A 24485-nucleotide genomic window follows, 5' to 3' on the forward strand; every position below is an offset into this window, starting at 1 on the left:
CTATTTGATACTTTTAGCGATTGATTGATCTTGCAAACTGCTTGAGTACAAAATTTGAGTATAGTTACGGCTTCACTTGATACCTGGACCAATTATTATGAAAATTCGTATATATATGTATTTTTCCATGGAGAAGGTGCATAATATGCTCATTGAAGCCACTCGCCACCAGGTGGCACTGCAGAGTAGCAACTTCTGCCCCGTTCCACCGATTGTCATGAAAATCAGTATAATGATGTATTTTTTTGTTGGCGTAGCAACGCACGTCGGGTACAGCTAGTGGATGAATGTAAAAGGAAAAAGGATTTGGAATTGAAACAGAAGCAAAAAGAAGAGCAAAAAAGAAAGGATTGTGAAGAAACTAAGAAAATGGAAAAATTAAAACATATATTGAAAGTGAATCTGTAGAAATCTTTACAAAAAGCATATAGGGCTATTTCGGTAAAAGTCAGTAAAAAATGATAATCCTTTTCTGTTTTTTGAGTTCTTAACAAATTGCTTTTTGTCACCTTTTAGTTACTTTTTTGTCACTTTTTAGTCACCTTTGTTTTCAAATTCGTCACCTTTCTCACTTTTTCCAAAGGCCATCAGTAGTCCTCGGCCTGCTTGTCGGATTGGATACCTCATAGTTCCGGATAGTTAAAAAATCAGCCGGATAGGCCAGATACCGGATAGTTACCGGATATCCGGTGCATTCCTATTTTACACATTTATGTTTGTTCTTTAATTTTTCATTATTTAATGATGTAAGTATAAACCACTAAAAGTGCGTTAGGACCAGTAAGGTTTTTTTAGATAGCGGTCAATTGAACCAGTGTCTTATTTTTCTAAATTTCTACCTCTGCTCTGTTAACAAGTTTGATTGAACAACTCTGCCACACCAGTTATTTCAGGACTGTAACTGTTTGTTAATTTATGTTCAATTAAAAAAAAAAACTTTCAATTATCATTAACAAACTCACTCCCGTTGTCAGCCATAACTTTAAATTTAATTCCCAAAACCTTTCGGTTTTATCAATGATTTTTTAAGATTTGGGCAACTTGACTTTTCTCCTTAATGGGGGTACAATGACTTACGTGAAAAATCATCAATGATGGAGAAATAATTCTGTATCTCAGGCTAGACTGACATAAGTCCAAAAATTGTGATCATCCATTTATTAGTGCATTTTATGTGGAAGCCGCATCAAGCATATGAACGTAATTCTAAAAAAAAAATCCATTTCAATTTTTTACCGAGATTAAAAGAGCAGGCGTGCTATCCTTTGCATGCGCCAGAAAATAGTTTTCTCTATCCTGTAAAATTGCTATAATGTGAGTTACGTCCTTCTGACTCTGAGGTACAGAATTATGCTCACTATTTCTACCTAAAATATTACATGTCCGTCCTATATGAGCATGTAATAAATCTTATAGCTTCTGGTGAATTTTATTTATTAACTTTTAACAGTGGCAAATTTACAGGTTTAGGGGCCCGTTGCAGTGCATTTTTTGGGCTCCATAGTCCATCACTTTTTAAATAAAAGAGCTTGAGAGACAGGTATTATGAGCCTCTTCGGGACCCTTCGTAATTGCAACAGTTGCGACATGGTAAATCTGCCACTGGATTTAAACGAGATCCAAAAATTTACTTAAATTGCATCTTATTTGCCATTTTATTGTTAAGTACAAGAAAATCAGTGCTTGCAGCACTATGTAAATATCAGATCATTTCATATATTCAGTGTTTAAATGAGCAATATTTCTGTACTTTCAGTATTATTTCAAAAAGGGTAAATAGCTGGAAACTTGAAGATCTTCACAATGCACATCTTTGGTCGAGTTGTAATAGAGCGATCATTTAACTAGGGCTTGCCGAGGACTAACCAGAGGGTTTTAATAGATCAACAGGTTAGCCGATCCTATATGAAAACATTCTACTGATATTCACCATTCACCGCACTAACCACTGACGTCATCAAATGTTATGAGATTAACTGGTAACTCTATTTGAACATAAGCTTTAAGAATCACTTAAAAAAAGTTTATCTTTGTTTAATACCTTTATGAAACCATTGACCTTCTTAAAGATAGCTTCTCGCTGGTCATGCTTTGAACCTAATAGCAGGTTATTTCTCAAATTCAGTATTACAAAGCAAATAAATCATTTTTATTGACTGCCAACTTTATTGTTTCCTTATCAAAATTTGCAATTATGACCCCAACTCTGTCTACAGGAAAAGTGAGATTAAGTCACCACTTAACTTTCTGTGATTTACAAAGAAAAATAGCAAGAAAACCCTTAGTAAGTGAAACAGCCATTGTCAATTCTGCACCTGAACATAGACAATTTGAAAGCAAAATGAGTTGCAAAACAATTTAAGTAAATTAAATATTTTAAAGGTTTTTAAAAATCAATTTGATTACTTTTAAAGTTTAGGATTCTAAATCTGTCATATAATATATAAAACTAATGCTAATTTTTTCATTAAAAAATAATTCAATTTAAAAGGGAAAAAAAATCATTACTTTCCCCCCTCACATTTCAATAATTTTTTTTCCACAAAAATTAATTGTTTTGAAAAATATTTGCTGCTTTTTCTTGTTTCAGTTAAAGTTAGTAAACCAGACAATCAAACAAACCACCTTTTTTATATTAATTGCAACTACATACAACAGTTGCCGAATGAGATCTGCAGCATCAAGACATGATTCCATACATTGATTTCATTGTTTCTAGAAATTGAGGCTGAAAATTTACTGAACTTGATAAAATATCTAAAAAAGAATATTTTTCTTTTAGATTCTTGAAGGACTGAAGATATATATTATGAGAAAAAAGCTGTTCAGTCCTCTTGATCCTTCAAAAATTGTTTGTAAAACTGATGAACTTAGATCTGTTTTTGGTGTTTCTGAGTTTTCTGTCCAAGATTTGAGGTAAGTTTTTTAAATGTAGCCGATTTTGTTTTAGTTGAATGAAATGACCCACAAAATGATTGCTTTAATATGTGATCCATGTATCAAAATTATTGATTTTATTTGAAATGTTATAAAAATGTTACTGGTAATAAGCCACTGTTATAAAATATTTTAAAATTCCTGAAGCAACTTTATAAACTAGTGTAAAAAGGGAAGCTACCATTAGAACTTCTTGCTCCTTAAACTTTGGTGACCTTTTGAGCCAATGCATAAGCAAGAGATGTCTTTCCTAATAAATAAATGCAGATAAAATTTGTTCTGGGCCTGTTAAAATACTCAAGACACATTCATAGTAAGATAAAAATATAAAGTATCTGCATACACAACTGAAATATCTGCAGGTATTTAAAACAATATATAGTGGGTAAGTAAAATTTTCAGTAATATAATGCTTATTTTGCTTTCAATCATGTATCCATGAAAGCAAAATATTAATTTCATTAATTTGACTACAGATTTTTAAGATAACCATTGTTTAATATTGATATTAATTTAAAAATTTTGAGGGAAGTACATATTTGCAGCAAATGGTATCTGCACAGCGGCAAATGTATCCATGCACGGCTTGTGCGTCTACATTTTCTAGCTATGGGCACATTTAATGAAAAATAAATATGGCATTTGCTACTGAAAACAATTATCGAAGATTTATATAAGAAATAAGCATAATTGAATTCAGATGTTGTTTTAAAAAACATTAGCAGCAATGTTATGGTGGTTTGCTGTTGAAGTTTATTACAAATAGGGATTGTTGATAAGCAAATTGGTGGATTATTGATAATTTGGTTGTTGATAATCGGCCAGTTAACCGGCAAGGCCGATTTTTTAATACTTCGTTTTCTCCATTGCCATTTTTTATTTCAAAAAAATATTTCAAAATTTAATTTTATTTCTGTGAGCAAACTTTCATAATATTTTTAATAAATGTACAATATGTACTAGATGTATGAATTTGCTTATGGTTTCCGAAAATTTCACACTGTCGTCAGAAAATTTTACTTGAGTTCACTGTCTTAGAGGATTAATTTCAATATTTCATTCAGCTTTACACAAATTATGTGTTTGTCTTTATTATAGGAGGAACAATTCATGCTACATTATAACTTATGTTGCAAAAAATTACATTCATTTATAAATAATAAATTTATTCACCTTGATTTCTTGTTCAAAAATAATTTATAAACATTATTAAAAAGTACTTTAAAAATATTTTCCACTCTGATTAATCCGTAAAATTTGCCCGGTTATGAATAATTTGACAAAGCAGCCAATTATATCTGATTATTGATTGTTGCCTATTAATCTGCACATCTCTGATTGCAATTGTAACCAACAGGAAAGTGATAAAACTGAAATTGATGATAACTATAGGTCTGAAAAAAATTTCAAACCTCTGAAAAAATGTTTAGCAGAGTCGCAGGATTATAAAGAAGCACACAATAACAAATGTCCGAAGAAATATAATTTATTCACTTTCTAGTGTAGAAAGCTTTTGCAAAGAAATGCAAAAAATGCATTGAATCCAGTTCAACAACAAATAAATTAACACTAAATCCAGTCGACAAAAGTATCCAATCATTGTTAGCGAGCCACTAAATCAGAATTTTAAAATGCATTTTCAAATCAAATTATAGTATTTTAGCTTACTCCATGCTTCAAGGTATAAATTGAGTGATTCGAACTAGACGAGGACCGATATACATTCATGACTGGAAAAGCAAGTGAGAGAATGATCTTTTAAATCGGCAAAATTTTATGCTAATCTTCTCACATGGTGGAACAAGCAAAGGCTAAAAATTCAAGCTCTTATACAAAACAACTCTATTGCCAAAAACAAAAACTTTAGAAGAATAACTCACGCAGTTATCAAAAAACAAACTTAGAACTTAAACTCTATCCAGTTCAATTGAGCGAGTCGTCCAAATGACGTCATTTCGTGTCACGTGATGAGATATTTTATTTGTTGCATCAAATGCGGCTTAGATCTGTATAGGGCAAAAATAGTGATGTGGATCGGGTAAATACCCAGTGGGTAGGTAAATATTTTTTGGGTATTTACCCGGGTATTTACCCAAGGCCTGGGTAAATACCCAAAAACTGGGTATTTTACAAAAAATGCAAAAAAGTGAATGGGATTTTTTTTTTTAAATCTAAATTTGAAATAATTGGTAAAACTGATATATACATATGTATTACACAGTTTATAATATTTTTTATTGAAAGACTTGATGAAATCATGAAAGAAACATATTGTGAACCAAAGAATCTTTCTTTTCAATGTCATAATTGGAGAAGTATAAGCAATTCATTATGAACTTCAGGATTTCAAAATCACAATCTAGGTTAGTCATATCCAAAATGAAAAAAAAAAAGAAGCATGAGGGATGTTTGGAAGAATAAACTGAGAAGTTATTAAGACTATGGTGTTATTTATTTTATTGATATTTAAGTGATAACATGGAAAATATAGAAACAGTTTTCACATTAATAAACAAAAAAAAAGCAAAATATTCTATTCTGTTGCCTTGCTCATTTGCATTTGCTCCCCTGTAGGTTGGGAAGGTAAATATTTTTTTGGGTATTTATCCAAAGGCAGGGTAAATCCCCTAGTAATTGCGCATTTTGAAAAAATTTTTTAGGTAGTATTAAAAGGTGACTATTTTCTTTTTTAAACATAAACCCTAAAATAAAAGATTAAAAATTTTAAATGAATTTTAAATGTTTATGTATATTATGTGTGTGTGTGATACAAAATACACCTGAACAATTGAACTAAGTGTGGAGCAAGGGCGGATCCAGAAAATGTTCAAGGAGGAGGAGATTGTTTTCACTCTTTACTCTTTAGAACTTCAATTTCTAAAAATTTTCGAAGGAGTGCATTGAACTCCTCGTTTACCTATCCCTTATATCATCTATCGTCTAAAATTGAGATTTCGGAACTTCAATTTCAAAAATATTCCTGTAGAAAGTTCGTGCCCCTATCCCCAGAGTAATAAGAGATGTGCTACGATTGCGCTTTAAAGACTTCAATTCCGGAAGAATTCCTGGAAAGAGTTCCCTTTCTTCTAACACCATCGAATATTATGTAAAATTACGGTTTTGAAACTTCAGTATTGAAAATATACATGAAAAAATTTCCTGTCTCTTGGCTCAAGGAGGGGCCGATCGCCCCCATCGCCCTTCCCTTGTATCCGTCCGTGGTGTGGAGGAAATTTCTGCATAAGATATAAGTAAATAAATAGTAATAATAAATTGAGCGACATTTTGTTACATTTTGATGTCATGCAGGGACATATTACTGGGTTATAAAAGACTATTACCTTAAAAAATTGATGTTTGCTTTTTTTTGTAACCAGTTAAGCTTTTTACTTTTTGATGAATGGCTTTTTATATCTGAAATTTGGCTATCAACATTGATAAGGCATATCCAACACAATTAATGTGAATATCATATTAGATTGCTAAGCTGTTTCACACAATAATTCTTTAAATATGTGATCAAAATACAATTTTTGGGCAAAATTTATTGTTTTGTATATGGTTGGTTGTATATATACATAATGGAAGACACAGAAAAGTATTAGTTAACTATAAATTTTTGAAATAAATACCCGGGTATTTACCCATTTTGGGTATTTACCCGGGTATATACCCTGGGTATTTACCCCTAAAAATATATACCCGGGCATTTTACATCACTAGGCAAAAATGAAATTTAGTGCAAAATAATAACAGTAGGTTATGATTTTCTTTTTTTTTAATTTTTTTTTTATAAAGATTTAACTAAAATTTTAACAATAACAACTGAAGTCAAAAAAATACTGAGGTTTCACTTGTTACTTTATTTTATTGTATTAACAAATCATTTGTGTGCATAAGGTATATGCATATACAGTTTGTAGCCAAGTCATATATTGTGAATTTATGGCCATAAGGTAATATTTTCAATTCCCTTTCATGTTTTACTTTGTATTATTCAAATTTTCATAGCTAAATTTTTTCTTGGTCCTCTAGACTTCGCTATAAAAGGCGCAGTTGTATATACTTTTTTATGTGCTAATAATACATTTCTTTTCTAAACATAGTTAGGTACTTTGGAGTGATTTAACAATGGCAGTTAAAAACGTTTAACACATAGGGAGGGGATTAAAATCTTCTTTCATGTTAAAATAATTTTGAATCAAAAGATTTTTCTGTAATTGTACTGTATACTATATGAACCACTACTGTAAAAGCACTTATTTTCATAAGACTTTAATTTTCATTAGCTCATCGTAATCGCAGAAATTTAAGCCTCGCAAAATATTTTTTTGCAACGTATTTTTCAATTTTTAGGTCATTTCATATAAAATTGGCAACACTTTCAGCTTACAAAATGACCAATATCTTCATTTTTGCGAAAATTACGGCTTGCGAAAAGTGCTTCTACAATATATCATTTTGTGTTGACTTTTTTAATGTTAATCGTATTTCACTATTTGAAAAGAATTTTAGCTCTGTCAAAAGGAAGAAGTAATTTTTGAATTGCCAAAGAGTTTTGTAAAATGCTTGAGGAATCACAGAATGTGAAATGCATTTATCAAGCATTTGGAGATGTAGAAATGTTTTGCCGAGTTCTTAAGAAAGATTGTTCAGATTTAAAAAAAACTTAGTTTTGTCCCTTTCTTTTAATAGTTATTTAGAAGTTATTATTATGAGACAGTTTAAAATAATACAATAAAATTGATCATGTATGATGTCTATATATTTCTTACAGAAAAATCATACAAAAACTAATTGTCCCCGAAGTCAATCATATCAGTTGTAAGTATATGCAATCTGCTTTCATTTTAAATTTGAATTTAAAAAAGTAATATCCAAGTAATTTTTTTTTGCAATTCAATATGTGTTTTGTTTGTAAAATAAATTACAATAAAATACATTTTTAAATGCAATGAAATTGTTTGGCCATGTGTAATGAAAATGTTTTATTTTTTTAGGATTATGATTTTTTTTTTCAAAATGTGTTGCAAAACTTAGATGCATAATTTTAATTTCTGCTTAAAAGCAAAACATAATTTTACAAGTTGCAAATGAATAGAAACACAATCAAAATTTTTATCCCGAAAAAATTGCTTAGTTGATTTCAATATTTTTACTGTACTAATGTTTTTAAACAGTCACAAAGTGCAATATTGTATTAAATATGTTTCCTAATTTGTCTCTTTTATAGCAGTGTATATATACATACTCATGTATTTGCAGTAACTCCTCATCATATTACATTTTGGGAAATCACTCATTTAGATATACAGGGTGTTTCAAAAAGAATGATTCAAAAGACCCGATTTGAAATGCATATATTATAAAAACTGTTGAAATTAGACACTTCAGATTAATTTTATATTACATTGATAAATGTTTTTACGTACAAAATTGAAGGTGCTCGCTCAATATGTCCACCTTTGGATGCACGGCATATGTCTACACTGTAGTCAAATTCGTCCCAAACTTTTGCAAGCGTGTCTGCATTGACTGCATCCCCACTGCTTACACAAACAACCAGTTTCTTTAAATTATTTATACTATTTTCTGATGCTCTTTGGTTGGTTTCAATGTTGTTTGTTACTAAAAAGTAATCTAAGGGTTTTTTTTGACAACTAATGAAATCATTTGAAATTGAGTTGTGCACATAAGTAAATATTTTTATTATTTTTTAATAGTTAAAATGCTGTATTCATTCATTAAAACCTAAGTTTTTGATTAGAGAATAGCTCAATATGGCTGGTTGTTGAAAGATTTCAATTTGTTTTACATAAATATGTCTGTTCTGCCGTGTGCAAGTAAAGGGCAGTAACTGCACATTTTTCATTTTTTTTTTTTTTTTGCATTTTTGTCATCTATTGTACGTTATCTTTATTGTACATACTCATTTTGGTTTCCGCTAAAAAAGAGGCGCGAAAAAACGTCTAATTCCAACATTTTCCTATTGAATCCACCACATATTTTTTCAAATATCTCGAAAACTAATTTCTGCAAATACTGCACACATAAAACTTCAAGTAATTTCTTTTTTGGATTGATTTTTATTTTCTGTTACACAAGTTTTTTAAAATGAAAATTGAGACTTGGCAAGTATTTTTTGAACATTTCAACCAGTAGGGTAACAGCACCAGTAACAGAGATACCTAAGACATCGCGCTCAAGTTAACTCGATTTTCTGAGCCTTTTAATGCATTTAGAATTTTTAAACTATTTTTCTCTCATGCAACAACATCTCATCTAACATTTGGCTGTTTCTGAATCCTCCGATTTAGTTAATTCTATTTTTATTTACTCAATTTTGAAGAAAGGTCCGATCCCCAGTAACAGACACCGGAAAATCTGATGATGGGATGAGGAAAGGATGAGTGATGGTCAAAATTCCCCTTTTCTCTTCAAAATGTGCATAAGTTCTTTATTTTTAGAACTAAAACCCTTTTTTAATTCAAATGAACATGAAAAACCAGCTGACCTCGTGGTGTCTGTTCATACCATTCAACCACTGCTTTGTAAATACCAACTGACTCATAAAATTCACTCTGATAACATTAGATGTTTGCACCTTATTCATGGGCCACAGCAGCATTAGTTTTACCCGCCTAATTTTTTTTAAATTTAAATCTAAACTTATGACTTTCTGTTAGTGGTCCCTTGTCTGTGTTACTAGTGCCGTTACCCTATATTTTCATTTAATCATTTGTAGTTTGCTTTTTAGTTTATTAAATAAGTCACCTTTTGAACTTTTTACTGGGAATTTCAAAGATCAGTTCCTAAATTCCTGAACATGCACATTTCAAAACAGTTCATGATATTGCTCTTATATAATGAATACAAGTAGTTAATCAGTGTTTCAAGTTGAACTATTACTTGAAGAGTGTACCGCCAATGCTAAAGTGTGTTAGTGGAAAATCTTTCTTTCCTCTTGTAAGTGTTTGACTTGCTTTATTAGTTATTATGAGTGAAAATTATACATGATTTGAAAGTCTCTAGTATCTTAGTTTAGTCATTTGAAAAAATGTCAATTTGTAAATAATTGATTGATTGAGAATTGTTTCTCTGATTTTATGCTTTTTAATCAGAAATGTGGGGAGTATTTCAATGAGTTTTTACTTATAAATGATTAAGAGTATTAAAAAAAAAAAAAAAAAAAAAGATTCAAAATTCCTAATGAAATTCGTTACATACAATATTAACTACAAATTGTTAAAGTTTATCTAATTATTGATTTTTATTAATTAATAATTGATGTTTACTGAGTTGCTCCAAAAATACTTTTGTGGCAATTTCTCAGCTCCGAAAGGTGCTCCAAAACTTATAATAATATTACTTATCTATATAATAATAAAATGAATTACTTAGGAGCATTTTGCCCGAAGCTATTGGGAGCTGCTTAAGACTATTCAAATGTATTAGTTAAGTTATAAATGCTTTCAGAGTGCTCAAATTGGTATTTTATGAATTTTGTGCTCTTTTTCTTTTGCTTACATTGTAAAAGCCTAGTTTAGATTCAGGCATAAGTTTTGGTCAAGTCAACTTAATTTGTCATAAAATAAAATGTTTTGTTTTGATTTTTTTCTAAATTTTATTTTTGAATGTGTTAACTTTTTTGAATATCCTGCTAAAAACTTTTAAATAAAACAGTTTAATTTTGAAAAAAAAAGAAAACATATCCATCTTTTTTTTAAATTTCTAAACTAGAGTTTATAAATTGCTAATAAACTAGCTTTCAAAATATTAACCATATTTTGAGACAGAATTGTGTTATTGCATAAATGATTTGGATACTCTGTTTTTGTCCAATTGTGTATATGTATATTTGTTTCATTAAAATATGTTCATTATTTATTTCGTGTCGGAATACTTAGTTATTGACAGTCTGACAATTGCTGGCATTTTTTGTGCTTAAGGTATCTCACAATTAATATTGGTACTTTTTTTAATAGCATTTTCTCAAAATTCTGGTGCTAAGGGAGATGGTGCAATAAAAAGAACTTCTAATGGTATTTATTCATTTATTTTATTCATTGTATGTATATATTTCTCAATTTTGTTGACGTTGCATAAAATGAGCTGTATGAAACCCTAGAAAAAGTGAAATAACGTACTAAATTATCTTAAAAGTCCTTGATTTTTCTCATTGAAACCAAGCAAGTACATAACATTGATTGGAGTCCTAAAATGGGTGATATAAAAAGCACATTCTGCAAAATGAGGGGAGTTTTTTGCCTCTGCCTTGCAATCTGTGTTTAGCCCCCATGGTTTTGTCATTTTGTCAACACCAATATAAAGTTATACCGGAATGACGTATTGTTTCAGTGTGGTTGTTTGATGTTTATTTTTAAAAGGGTTGAAGTATTAAGTTAGAGGAATTAAAAACGGTATGCACTCCTTCCTCTATCACAAGGTCACTACTGAATTTGTTTCCTTTATTCATGCCTATTAATAATAAAACCAATCTGCTGAACTATTTGCTGATGTTCTTCATATTTTTTAGGTGATTTGGTGAAAGACGATGAGAGTGTAGTAGCTAAGAGGTTTTGTGATCCAAACGGTTCACAACAAAATTTTGTATCCAGCAGTTCACCTTCTAAAATGTTTCTATATATTCCTCCAACCCCTGAACGATGTGATTTTTCAGATCTTCCTGAAAGTATTCAGGTAATATTAAAAGTTCTGTACAAAGTTAGAGATTGAGAGAAAGAACAAATAAACAATTTTTACTATTGTCTCATTGTATGACCAGAAATTATTTTGTGTTTTTAGAACTAAAGGTCACCATTTAGCATTAGAAATCTTTAGAAAAAATAACTGGTCGTGGGAATCAGTATTAATGAAAATTTACTAGTTTGTAAACAGAGTGACTGGTCCACTTAACACAAAATGTTGTTTATCTTAAAATATGCTCCTACATAAATTTGTAACCATTTTACTTACATCTTATTTATTTTTCATGAAATCTTCATTATGTAGTTAATTGACTTTAATTAAAAATTTATTTGACAAAAATTTACTTAAATTTAAGAGCCATTGTCTGTAAGAATCAGGCAGTTTAAAGCATTTGTGATTGTTGACATTTTTAATTTTTTTTATTTTCACATATGTTGTTCCTTGTCACGAATGTAATGTAAATTCAAAATTTGAGCTTTGTCTGACTCACCGTTTTTGAGAAAACAATTTTTTTTGTTTAGGGGGCGTGGCACATTTTTGCTAGTTTTTCAAATTTGCAGATTTTAATGTGCTTGTTGCTTGAAGCGTCCTTATAATGACATGGATTTTTTAATTCCGTATCACTATATGGTCTTGTTAGATACTGTTACAGATGTCAAATCGGTGACACTACGAGGGCGACGCCCACAAACTCCATTTAAAAATGACCAAAAATGAATTTTTTTCTATATTCAAGGCCAATTTTCTCAAAGCGCCTTCATGATAACACCAACATTTTTAGATCATTTTCTAGCCACACTTACATACATCAAAAATATGTATCAAAATCGGTGTCACTATAAGGGTGCCAGAAGATATTGGAACTTTTATTCGATAAATTTCACAAAAACAAATATTTAAAATCTAACTACAACTGTCGCCCTCATAGGAGAGATCTGGTACTACATTAGGTTGATAACCAACATGTTTGTCTAACATTTGCACAAAAAAAATCGGTGTCACTTTTATTATTTTTGGAAATATAATCGTTCGAAGTTAGTACGTTATGGCGTTTTTTTTAATATTTATTTATTTAATCTTTTCACCCCCAGATAGTTTTTTTGAACATATTTATTTTTAATTTAATACAAGGAAGTGTACCTTATAACATAAACAGCTTTGGGCAGCAAGAGTATTTTTCTTGAATAGAAAATGCCCGTTTTGATATAGGTACCAGGTGGATCTATTGTGCATAACATGTCTAGATTATCAATACTCGTCTTGTTTTTCCGGCCAAAGAAATTTATTTATTCCAATTGTTCTTGACATGCATTTGACCTAAACTTGCAAATGGTCAACTTCTGCTATTTTTCTGGGACACCATGTTTTCCCATGCTTTAATGCTACAAAATTAGCAGTTTTCAATAAAAGATGACCGTCTTTCTGAAATTGGTTGATTTGATTCTTAAGGTTTTCTTCGTTTTGGTCTACTTTATCCTCAAATTCAGTTTCAGATTCTGAATGTTCGCTTTCTTCAAATATTCTCATTTGATGTATTGAGAATGCATTCGTTTTTTTTGTTTCTTCCATCGAAAAAAAGGGATAGGATTTGGTTCATAGTCCAATACTCTGAAGCAACGAACAGTTTTTTTCCCGTTACGAACTGCATTTCTCATCAAGTGTGTAACTTGACAGTGATGTTGTTTTTTCCAGTACTTTCATCAATCATAAAATGTTCTTATAAATACTCCTTCTGCTTTGGAGTGAACTTGAACTGAACTCGTAAAGATAGGGCCCATCCAATTTCATTAAATTGAACCTGTGGCAATGCAGTGGTGTTTATTAGTTGAAAATTTGAAGCATTTATATAAGATGTTTGTAAGAGCTTCTCTCTATACATCTTTCGTATAAAATCCGTTTGCAAGTTGAGGTCAAATGTATGTCAAGAACAATTGTAATTAATGGATTTGTTTGTCCGAAAAAACAAGATGAGTATTGGTATGGTAATCTAGACATATTATGCACAATATATCCGCCTGTACCTATATCAAAACGGGCATTTTCTATTAAGGAAAAAGACGCTCTAACTGCCCAAAGCTGTTCATGTTAAAAGGTACACTTTTTTGTATTAAATTAAAAATAAATATGTTCAAAAAAACTATCTGGGGGTGAAAAGATTAAATAAATAAATATTTAAAAAAACGCCATAACGTACTAACTTCGAACGATTATATTTCCAAAAATAATAGGAGTGACACCGATTTTTTTTTGTGCAAATGTTAGACAAACATGTTGGTTATCAACCTAATGTAATACCAGATCTCTCCTATGAGGGCGACAGTTGTAGTTAGATTTTAAATATTTGTGTTTTTGTGAAATTTATCGAATAAAAGTTCCAATATCTTCTGGCGCCCTTATATTGACACCCATTTTGATACATATTTTTGATGTATGTAATTGTGGCTAGAAAATGATCTAAAAATGTTGGTGTTATCATGAAGGCGCTTTGAGAAAATTGACCTTGAATATGGAAAAAAAAAATCATTTTCGGTCATTTTTAAACGGAGTTTGTGGGCGTCGCCCTCGTAGTGTCCCCAATTTGACAGCTGTAACAGTATCTAACAAGACCATATAGTAATATGGAATTAAAAAATCCATGTTATTATAAGGGCGCTTCAAGCAACAAGCACATTAAAATCTGCAAATTTGGAAAACCAGCAAAAATGTGCCACGCCCCCTAAACAAAAAAAATTGTTTTCTCAAAAACGGTGAGTCAGACAAAGCTCAAATTTCGTATTTACATTACATTCATGACAAGAAACAACCTATGTAAAAATAAAGAAAATTAAAAATCCCAACAATCACAACCTGCCTGATCCTTACAGACAATGGCTCTTAACCAAACAAAATTGCTGTAAATGAAAAAATAAAATTTAAAAAATGTAAACAATATGAAAATTTTGAATTAACCGTGGTCAACCACTGGTTCCAGGGACTACTGAACTTTATTTCATTGTGATCAAAAGTAATTTTCACTAGTCTCAGATCAGGAGACTAACAGTGATTTCGAACGCTGCCATTTTAAGAGACTACTTGTTCAGAAGTGGTACTAAAAATGTTGTCTGTATTAAAAAAAAAAAATCTTAATCTTGATTCTCATTTATTCAGAGGTTGAATAATGTCTGGAATTACACCATCTTGTTTTAAGGATTATTATTTTGATACACATGTAGTACATATGCAATTTTGTGCAACCAATGTGAAGTTACAGTAGACATGGTGTTTAAGAAAGATCTTTACTATTCTAATCATTAATAACAGAAATGGGTCATTCCAACAGATTCAACGGATGAGTGCGCTCGACTATTTTTAATTTTTTTGAAACTCATATCCCAAAAAGATGCATATGAATGATGTTTAAAACCTTTTTTATTTTTTCTCTAACCTTAACCCTTGATCTTTTAGGGGTCATCAAAAGTGATTTTCGCAGTCAAAAATGGGACTTTTAGACCTTTGCATTTTGGCCAAAATCTATTTGAATTACATTTATGGCAGTTAATTTTACGCTTTGATGTTAAAGTGCATAAGATGATAGTCTCACATGCTGAGTTACGTGGCTGTAACTTAATAATTAAAATAATGGCAACAGGTTAAAGTTCAAGGTCGAATGTAAAATTTTTACTCATTTCAAAGGGTCATAACTCGCTTAGGGGACGAAAACACAAAATGAAATATGGCAAAAACTAATCACTTGAGTCACGCTAATGAGAAAATATAGCTGTAATTGTTTGTTTGTTTACCCTTTATAAATTACAGCCCCTCAAAGATCAGAAAATTGAGAAAAATGACATTTTTAGACCCCTGTAAACCAAAAGGGGATGGAATTAAAAATGAAATTTCTTGGCCAATTGAATATTCCATTCAAGTACTATACATGTTATATATATTGTTTTGTGTATTTGGTTTGTAAAAATGATACAAGTCTTTGAAATTGAGCAATTTTGCTAGTTAATTCATGCACTAAAACAGAAATAAAAAGTGAAAACTTCATTGCACCTTCTTAAATTACGTATATTGCACTCTATGTAATATATTATACTGAAAAAAACATATTGTAAGTATAAAAATAATTATTTTAATTTGATAACTTAGAAATATTTGGAAATAAATGCGTAACCCATACATGATTGACAGCTTAAGTAGTTAATTTATAGACTATCTTCACACACAAATTTTCAATACATAGAAACATACTCTCTGTACATTAAATTATGTAACTTGCCTAAACATGTGCAAAAGCATTATCTACATAGTTGAAAGGGAAAAAAAAATTGCGTTTTTCATTTCTTGCTTCAGTGTCGTTTTAAGAAAATGAACTCACACAGTAAGTACTATAGTTCTGGTGGTGACACAGCATGTGGCGTACTGAAATACTTTACTCAAATACACAACAAAAATAGAAAGAACTTTCTTAATTTATGTAATCACGAAACGGATTTCAACTTGAGAGCTGAATGGCATTTCTATGCAATATCACACGGTAATGGAAATTGTAACAGAATTAGAAGAACCGTAAAAAGAATTGATACTACTAAGACTAGCTTGCAAATAACTTCTATATGTCACATTTTAATTCTTACAGAAATGTATACCTTCTGCATTTTTGGTACTAAATATTGCATGTATCCTTGTGAGCATTCAGTATATTAAACTAGCTGAAAAAATGCTGCAAGAAAGGTTTGACTCTGCAAATAAAATTCCCATTACAACATTTAATCACTGCTTTATGCCACCGTATTTAAATATTATCACTGTAAAATTATTGTCCCCTAGCAATAGGTATGAAGAATAGTGTGTTACTAAAAAGACTATCAAAGGAAAATGCCCTTTATTGTCAAAAAAATTATTACATAGCTTGTGTTGATCACTAAATTTAGAACCCCTGTCATTGTCTTGCTCCTAGTAAATTTTCGAAATATCAAATTATGAATGTGCCTTGGTAAAGCATTTTAAAACGCCATATACTTGAGTCACCATTACAACTATAGGACTACTAGGTGAGTTCATTTTTCCAAAACTACACTCAAACAAGAAATAAAAAATGCACTTTTTAAAATTAAAATTTTGTATATATGATGTTTTTGCATATGTTTAAGGTAATTTAGATATGTTAATGTACACAGCATATAATTGTGTGTATTGAAAATTTTTGTGTGTAGAGAGTCTATAAATTAACTACTTAAGCTGTGAATCAAGTATGAACTACTCATTCATGTCCAAATATTTCTAAGTTATCAAATTAAAATAGTTTTTTTTAATACTTAAAATATGTTTTTTCAGTATAATATATTATAGAGGCCATTTAAGAAAGTGCAATGAAGTTTTCACACTTTTTATTTCTGACTTAGTGCATAAATTAACTAGCAAAATTGCTCAATTTCAAAGACCTGTATCTTTTTTACAAACCAAATACACAAAACAATATATATAACATGTATAGTACTTGAATGGAATATTCAATTGGCCAAGAAATTTCATTTTTAATTCCATCCCCTTTTGGTTTACAGGGGTCTAAAAATGTCGTTTTTCTCAATTTTCTGATCTTTGAGGGGCTGTAATTTGTAAAGGGTAAACAAACACACAATTACAGCTATATTTTCTCATTAGTGTGACTCCAGTGACTAGTTTTTGCCATATTTCATTTTGTGTTTCCGTCCCCTCAGCGAGTTATGACCCTTTGAATTGAGTAAAAATTTTACATTTGACCTTGAACTTCAACCTGTTGCCATTATTTTAATTATTAAGTTACAGCCACGTAACTCAGCATGTGAGACTATCATCTTATGCACTTTAACATCAAAGCATAAAATTAACTGCTATAAATGCAATTAAAATAGATTTTGACAAAAATGCAAACGTCTAAAAGTCCCATTTTTGAGTGCGAAAATCACTTTTGATGACCCCTAAAAAATCAAGGGTTAAGGTTAGAGAAAAAATAAAAGTGGTTTTAAACATCATTCATATGCATCTTTTTGGGATATGAGTTTCAAAAAAGTTACAAATGGTCGAGCGCACTCATCCGTTGAATCTGTATGGAATGACCCAAATACTAGCTGTTGAAATCGAAACACAATTTGAGACAAGGAATGAAAAATTCTAAAAGTTTCTTCTGACATTAATAACAGGGTTGTTTGGTTTAAACCATGGTTTAAACAAAGTGGTTGTTTTCAAAAATGTTTTTTTTTAAATAAAAATTTCATTCTTTTCCCCCCAAGTGTTTCATAAATTTTAGATATTAAAGAGTAAAATCTAATTAATACAAAGTAACTAACAAAGCTTTATAGATTAATTGTAGATTTAAAAATTTTTAGAGACTTATATTTTTTAAGGTAATTCAAGTTTGCTAAACAGTTTTTATTTACTTATTTATTTTTCTTTTCTTAAATCTATCCAGCTTTTCCATTAGGTACATAAATATACAAGGCAGAACAACTAAGTTAAACAAAAATTACATGGAATAAAAGTCCAGGTAGTTCTTTTATAATTTTTAATTATCATTGTGTTTCAGTATTTTGCATTTCAAAATTGTCAAAAAACCAAATTTCAACCAAAACTTCAATGTTACCTAATTTGCTTGATTACTTAAGCTGCTTTCAAACTCTGCCTAAGTGCCACAAAAGCAGTATTTCTGAAATTGGGCACAAACCTGAAATTCTCCACTATGTAAATCATCATCATTTTCGGTAGCCCATGTCTCGGTAACTCCAATAATATCCAACCTCTCGTTTATCATTATGCTTTTCAATTCTTCCATCTTGTTCCTAATACTACGAGCATTTGTATAAAAAACCTTAAGTAAGCCCATCTTACTTTCATTTAATGCTGCGCGATTATTTGAATCCCAACTGTTAAAATCTTTTCTCTTATTAGCCACCCTATTTCCGTTTCTACTAAAATCCCAATAGTTAGTACCCTTTTGAGTTCTGCTACTTAAACCATGCCCCCCATTCCAACTTAGTTTTTTGATTCTGAATCCTCTAAAACCAAACCACTAACCATTTTGACCCCTGAATTTAACTTTTTTTAAATCTTTAAACAAAATATATGTTGATATTTTGATTTTTAAAGTTGTATGATGTACATCAGACTTATGATTCATTTGTAGATGCTGCAAAATACTTTCCATGTTTAAGAATGCATGATTTTAATTTTACTTCTGTTTTTTAATTTATAGTAGACAGCTATGATTATGAGGAAATTAATTTGCAAGAATGTATTCTTGGTTGTTTAACTAAGAAGGTTCTTCAGCCTTTATATTTATTAGAGACGTACCGAGTAGCACTTTGGCCGAGTAGCCGAGTACCGAGTACTCGGCCTTTTATTGCTCGGCCGAGTACCGAGTTACCGAGTACTCGGCCTTTCACTACTCGGCCGAGTTCCAAGTACCAATTATGTTTTAAGAAGAACCACCGACACACGTGTGATGAATTTTGAACTTATTGGAATAGTAGTATAAACCTCCTTGTCCATATAATAGTTTTTAAAACTAAATTCCTGCTGAAATTTAATTACGCATTATATACATACAATTTCGTTTGTGTCAAAAATTTTACAAAAAAATATTTTTTTTAATTAAAAATAAATAAAAGGTCTGATTAATTAAGTTGGAATTAAAACAAATTACAGTAAAATCCCTCTAATGCGGACACTAACATGACAAATTTTTTTTTTCTGCAATATAGAGGTGTCCGCAGGACAGGGGTTTAATAATGTTATTTGCATTGGAACTGGGGAATTAAAAATTGTCCGCATAAGAGGGGTGTCTGCCTTTGAGGGGTGTCCGTTAGGAGGGGTTTCACTGTATACCAATCAATTATAGTTCTAATCTGCCAAACATAAATAATTTTTAAAAGCAGATAAAACAAATGTGCAGGAACACTCCAGACACGTGTTTCTGCCCCCCCCCCCCCCCCCCCGTTACAAGGAACGTCTTTTTCAGTGCATAACATGTGAGCTAAAGAATGTATTGTAAAGACATTCAACAAAAAAAAATACGACTTTTGTCGGATGCCTTTAAATCTACGAGCCCCCATTTTGTGCATTGAAAAAGGAATTCCTTGTAATGCCAAAACATGTGTCTGCAGAGTTCCTGCACTGTACTTTTAAGGCTGTTTTATTTTTTAAGCAAAGGTATTTTTACATTTTTTATAACTAATTTTTGTTTGTAGCAAAAATCCGTTTTTAATATAAAAATTCCATATTTTCTATACTTACATTTTTTGCTTAATTTTTAACAAATAAGTTTTATTAACTTTGGGGACATTAAAATAAAGATTTATTCCATTGAAGCATTACAAACTTCATTATTCTCAAAATTTAAATTTGACTTATGAATTTTAATTGTAAATGATTGCAGAATATAATGTTTGCTCTTTTTTTATAAATTTTAGTATGTGTCTTGGACAATATTCAATTTTTTGCAACTACTCGGTATTGGCCGAGTATATGATCAGAATTTGGCCGAGTACCGAGTACTCGGCAAATTGGCCGAGTAGGCCGAGTACCGAGTAGTTACCGAGTACTCGGTACGTCTCTAATATTTATGTAGGAGTTTAGTAAGACCCCATATGGAGTATGCTGTGCAGTTTTGGTCGCCTTATCTGAGGAAAGATATTTGTGGATTGGAAAGGGCTCAAAGAAGGCTAACTAAACTATTAAGGGGACTTTCAGATTTAGATTATGATACCAGACTTAATAGGCTTAGTATGTATAGCCGGGAGCAAATGAGAGCCAGAGGGAACATGATGCAGTTGTTTAAATTTTTCAAAATGAATGATGTTAATTAGAGACGCACCGAGTAGCACTTTGGACGAGTACAGAGTGCTCGGCCTTTCACTACTTGGCCGAGTACCGAGTTACTGAGTACTCGGCCTTTCACTACTCTGCCGAGTTAGCAAGTACAGTGAAACCTGTGTAAGTTGACCACTCGCGGTGCAGTACTTTGGCGGTCAACTTAGACTGGTAGTCAACTTATAAAGGGCGGTAATGATTTTTTTTTCTTGCACCATGTATTTATTTTTTGAATAATTCACCCTTACTCTTTCTGCTCAACTAACTTTCATTGTTTAACATCATTGAAAGTGAAACAATAATTAAAAATACTATTCAAATAATTTTGTTATTTTTTTCTTGTTTTTAACTATATTAGACACTGTAGTTTTAGAAATTCCATATGTGCCAACTAATTTTCTCTGGCTTTCTCTATTTTCAATTAATTTTAATATTTCATACTTTTTATTAATCTCAAATTCAACTAATTTTCTTTTTGAAGCCTTTTTATGTAAAACTTATAACACAAAGAGCAACAAGCTTCACTCTCCCAGTTCATAAAGGCAAAATTAAAATGTATCTCTTAATTAATCCCTTGCACCAGAAATATGTAACTTTACTCATTAGCAGGCCCAGATCTGTGTATCCGCAGTGCGAGGGGCCCGCGTCCTTAAAGGGGCTAACGGCCCTAGAAATTGAAGAAAAAATAGAAAAAAACTAGCACTAAGACTTATGCACTTTAAAAATAGACACTGCTGGCCACTAGGGATGGGCTCTACATATTTTGTTGCAGGAAGGGGGGGGGGGGGCAAAATATATATATAGCCGGGTCAGCTCTTTTTGCGCAATTCCTATGTTGCCATAACATATTGCAATTGAAAGAAAAGATTTTGAACTTTTATACTGACACCTATTTTCATTGAACAGAGTACTAAAAGCTATCTCAAATAGAACAACAAATGAAAAACAAGTTTGGAGAATAAAGAGCAGCATAAGCTTTATGCTGCTGTTCAGTTAGTAAAATGCTAGACTGTCATCAAAGCATTAAAAACATTCTTGGAAAGCTATCAAAAAGAAAATAATAATAATTAATAAATAAATAAATAGATAATAAAATAAAATAATTTGCTGAAGAAAGTTTAAGAAAATAAACCAAGTGGTCAACTTACAAAGGGTTTTTTACAATACTGCAAACCAAATTTTTCATACATTAGTGGTCAAGATAGACAGGTGGTCAAGTTACAGAGGTTTTCCTTCATTATATGAGATAGGACTAATTCGGTTCCTGACAAAAGTGGTCAACATAGACAGGTGGTCAACTTACAAGGGTGGTCAACTTTACTGGTTTTACCGTACCAATTATGTTTTAAGAAGAACCACCGGCACACATGTGATGAATTTTGAACTTATTGGAATAGTAGTATAGACCTCCTTGTCCATATACTAATTTTTAAAACTAAATTCCTGCTGAAATTTAATTACGCATTACATAAATAATTTTGTTTGTGTCAAAAATGTTACAAAAAAATTGTTTTTAAAATTAAAAATAAATAAATAAAAGGTATGATTAATCAAGTTGGAATTAAAACAAATTTCAGTAAAATCCCTCTAATGTGGATACTAACAGAACAATTTTTTTTGTCCGCAATAGAGAGGTGTCTGCAGGACAAGGATGGGTTTAATAATGTTATTTGCATTGGAACTGGGGAATTAAAAATTGTCTGCATAAGAGGGGTGTCCGTTAGGAGGTGTTTCACTGTATACCAATCAATTATAGTTCTAGTCCGCCAAACATAAATAATTTTTAAAAGCAGATAAAACAAATGTTCAGGAACACTGCAGACACGTGTTTCTGCCCCCCCCCCCCCCCGTTACTAGGAACGTAATTTCAGTGCATAACATGTGAGCAAAGAATGTAAAGACATTCGACAAAAAAATCCGATTTTTGTCGGATGCCATTAAATCTATGAGCTCCCATTTTGTGCATTGAAAAAGGAATTCCTTGTAACACCAAAACACATGTCTGCAGTGTTCCTGCACTGTGCTTTTAACGTTTTATTTCCTTTTATTTTTTAAGCAAATGTATTTTTATATTTTTTATAACTAATTTTTGTTTGTAGCAAAAATCCATTTTTAATATAAAATTCCATATTTTCTATACTTACCTTTTTTGCATAATTTTTAATAAAAAGGTTTTATTTACTTTGAGGACATTAAAATAAAAATTTATTCCATTGAAGCATTACAAACTTCATCATTCTCAAAATTTAAATTTGATTTATAAATTTTAATTGTAAATGATTGCAGAATATAATGCTTGCTCTTTTTTTTATTATAAATTTTAGTATCTGTCTTGGACAATATTCAATTTTTTGCAACTACTCGGTATTGGCCGAGTATCTGATCAGAATTTGGCCGAGTACCGAGTACTCGGTACATCTCTAATGTTAATGGATTAAATTTTTGCACTGAAAGCAGGACGAGGAGTCATTGTTTTAAGCTATGCAAATCTCAGGCTAACCTGGAAATAAGGAAAAACTACTGCTTTAGTAGGATCATGGCAACAGCTTACCGGAAGACGTGGTAATGAGCAAGGGGGTGGATAGCTTTAAAAGAGCCATTGATCTTCATTGGGGACTTATAAATTGATTAGGACCAGCCTAGCTAGGCCAAGAGCCTGTTGCTGGTCATCACATTAGTATTTGTATTGTATTTGTTTGTAATTAATAATGTCTTGAACTATCACAGTAAATTAGTTATTTGATTATTTATACCAAGACCCATTTACGTATTGTATTTTTTAAAATAGTTTAAGATTTTCAAACAGTATTCTCTTATAGGAATCTCTTCATATGAGTAAATGAAATTACAAGATTTTACTCTTAATTATTTAATTAATTAGGAAGAAATTAGATACAAATATGAATATTAAACATTCGTTAACAATTAATTCATAAAATCTTCATGATTTTCCTAAAATAAAATTGTTTTTCTTACAAATAGTAAGAAAAACCAAATAGACCCTGTTTAAACCAAAAACTCGGGCTTAAACCTAGTTTAAAAAAAAAAACCTTTATTATACCAACCCTGATTAATAGCCTGAAGTAGAAGGCGCTTATTGCTTGCCAGTTGAGTTAAGAAAAGAAAATAGTGAATTTCTAGATTTTGTATTATAGTTTAAAATCAATGTAAACAATTCCTGTTCTGATTAAATAGTATCTCATTACTTTTCATTTACACACATTTAAAAAATAATAATTACCTGTTTTTTTTTTGGATTACAGTCCTTTTAAAAACACTTAAAAGTAAAAAAACAAGCCAATTTTTTTTGTGTGGTTGATAGATAAGTAACTTTGTTAAGTTCTTCATGATGATTTTTTTCAAAATTTCTGATAAAGTAGCATCTCAATATATTTCATTTTGTGAATATTATTCTCCTCTTTTCCCTGAATTCTTTTCATTAGAGTTGTAGTACTTTCTGTTTAGCTCTAAATGTTGAATGTATGACATTTTCTATTTTAAGTAATAATTTCCTTGAATAATTTCATCTTATTTTTAAGAGTTTTGAGTTATTTTTGTTCTCTGAATCATTTTGTTATTTTTTTTGCTGTGAAAGAACTTTCTTTATTTTTCAGGGCTATGAAACTGAATATGTCAAAGATTCGAGTGATATTTCATTTTGGTCCGACTCTGAGAATGATTTTTTCTCGAATACTGGTGAAACAGTCGCAACTGCAGATGTGTTTGACATTGAATATGAAGTTGAATATTCAAGTGAACATACTGCATTGCCTTCAGGAACTGATACCGATGATGAAGAGGTAAAGTGTTTTAAAAAAAATAAAATGATTTAGTAAATTGGTTAACAAACTTTCAGTGATCTGTGTTTGCATGTTAATCTATCTTTGTCTGTGCACCATAAGCTGTTGTAGTAGTCGAAGTTGAATTAAAAAATACTGAAGGAAATAGAAAAATTTCTTAAATTGAAATTTTTATGGACAAAAAAAAAAAAAAAAACTGGTGCATCCAAA

At 30.6% G+C, this 24485-nt stretch overlaps 1 protein-coding gene across 1 annotated transcript in view; it reads left to right on the plus strand.

Moving 5' to 3' along the window:
* Window positions 1-24485, plus strand: part of LOC129227533 (E3 ubiquitin-protein ligase Mdm2-like) — a 53116-nt gene that overhangs the window by 19090 nt on the left and 9541 nt on the right. The window contains exons 4-8 of the mRNA XM_054862108.1: window positions 2783-2916; window positions 7715-7761; window positions 10923-10979; window positions 11474-11637; window positions 24090-24275. Of these exons, the coding sequence (XP_054718083.1) occupies window positions 2783-2916; window positions 7715-7761; window positions 10923-10979; window positions 11474-11637; window positions 24090-24275 (588 nt within the window). The remainder of the gene's footprint in view (window positions 1-2782; window positions 2917-7714; window positions 7762-10922; window positions 10980-11473; window positions 11638-24089; window positions 24276-24485) is intronic.

The sequence above is a fragment of the Uloborus diversus genome, chromosome 8 (genome assembly GCF_026930045.1).
Source record: "Uloborus diversus isolate 005 chromosome 8, Udiv.v.3.1, whole genome shotgun sequence".
Classification (NCBI taxonomy): Eukaryota; Metazoa; Arthropoda; class Arachnida; order Araneae; family Uloboridae; genus Uloborus; species Uloborus diversus.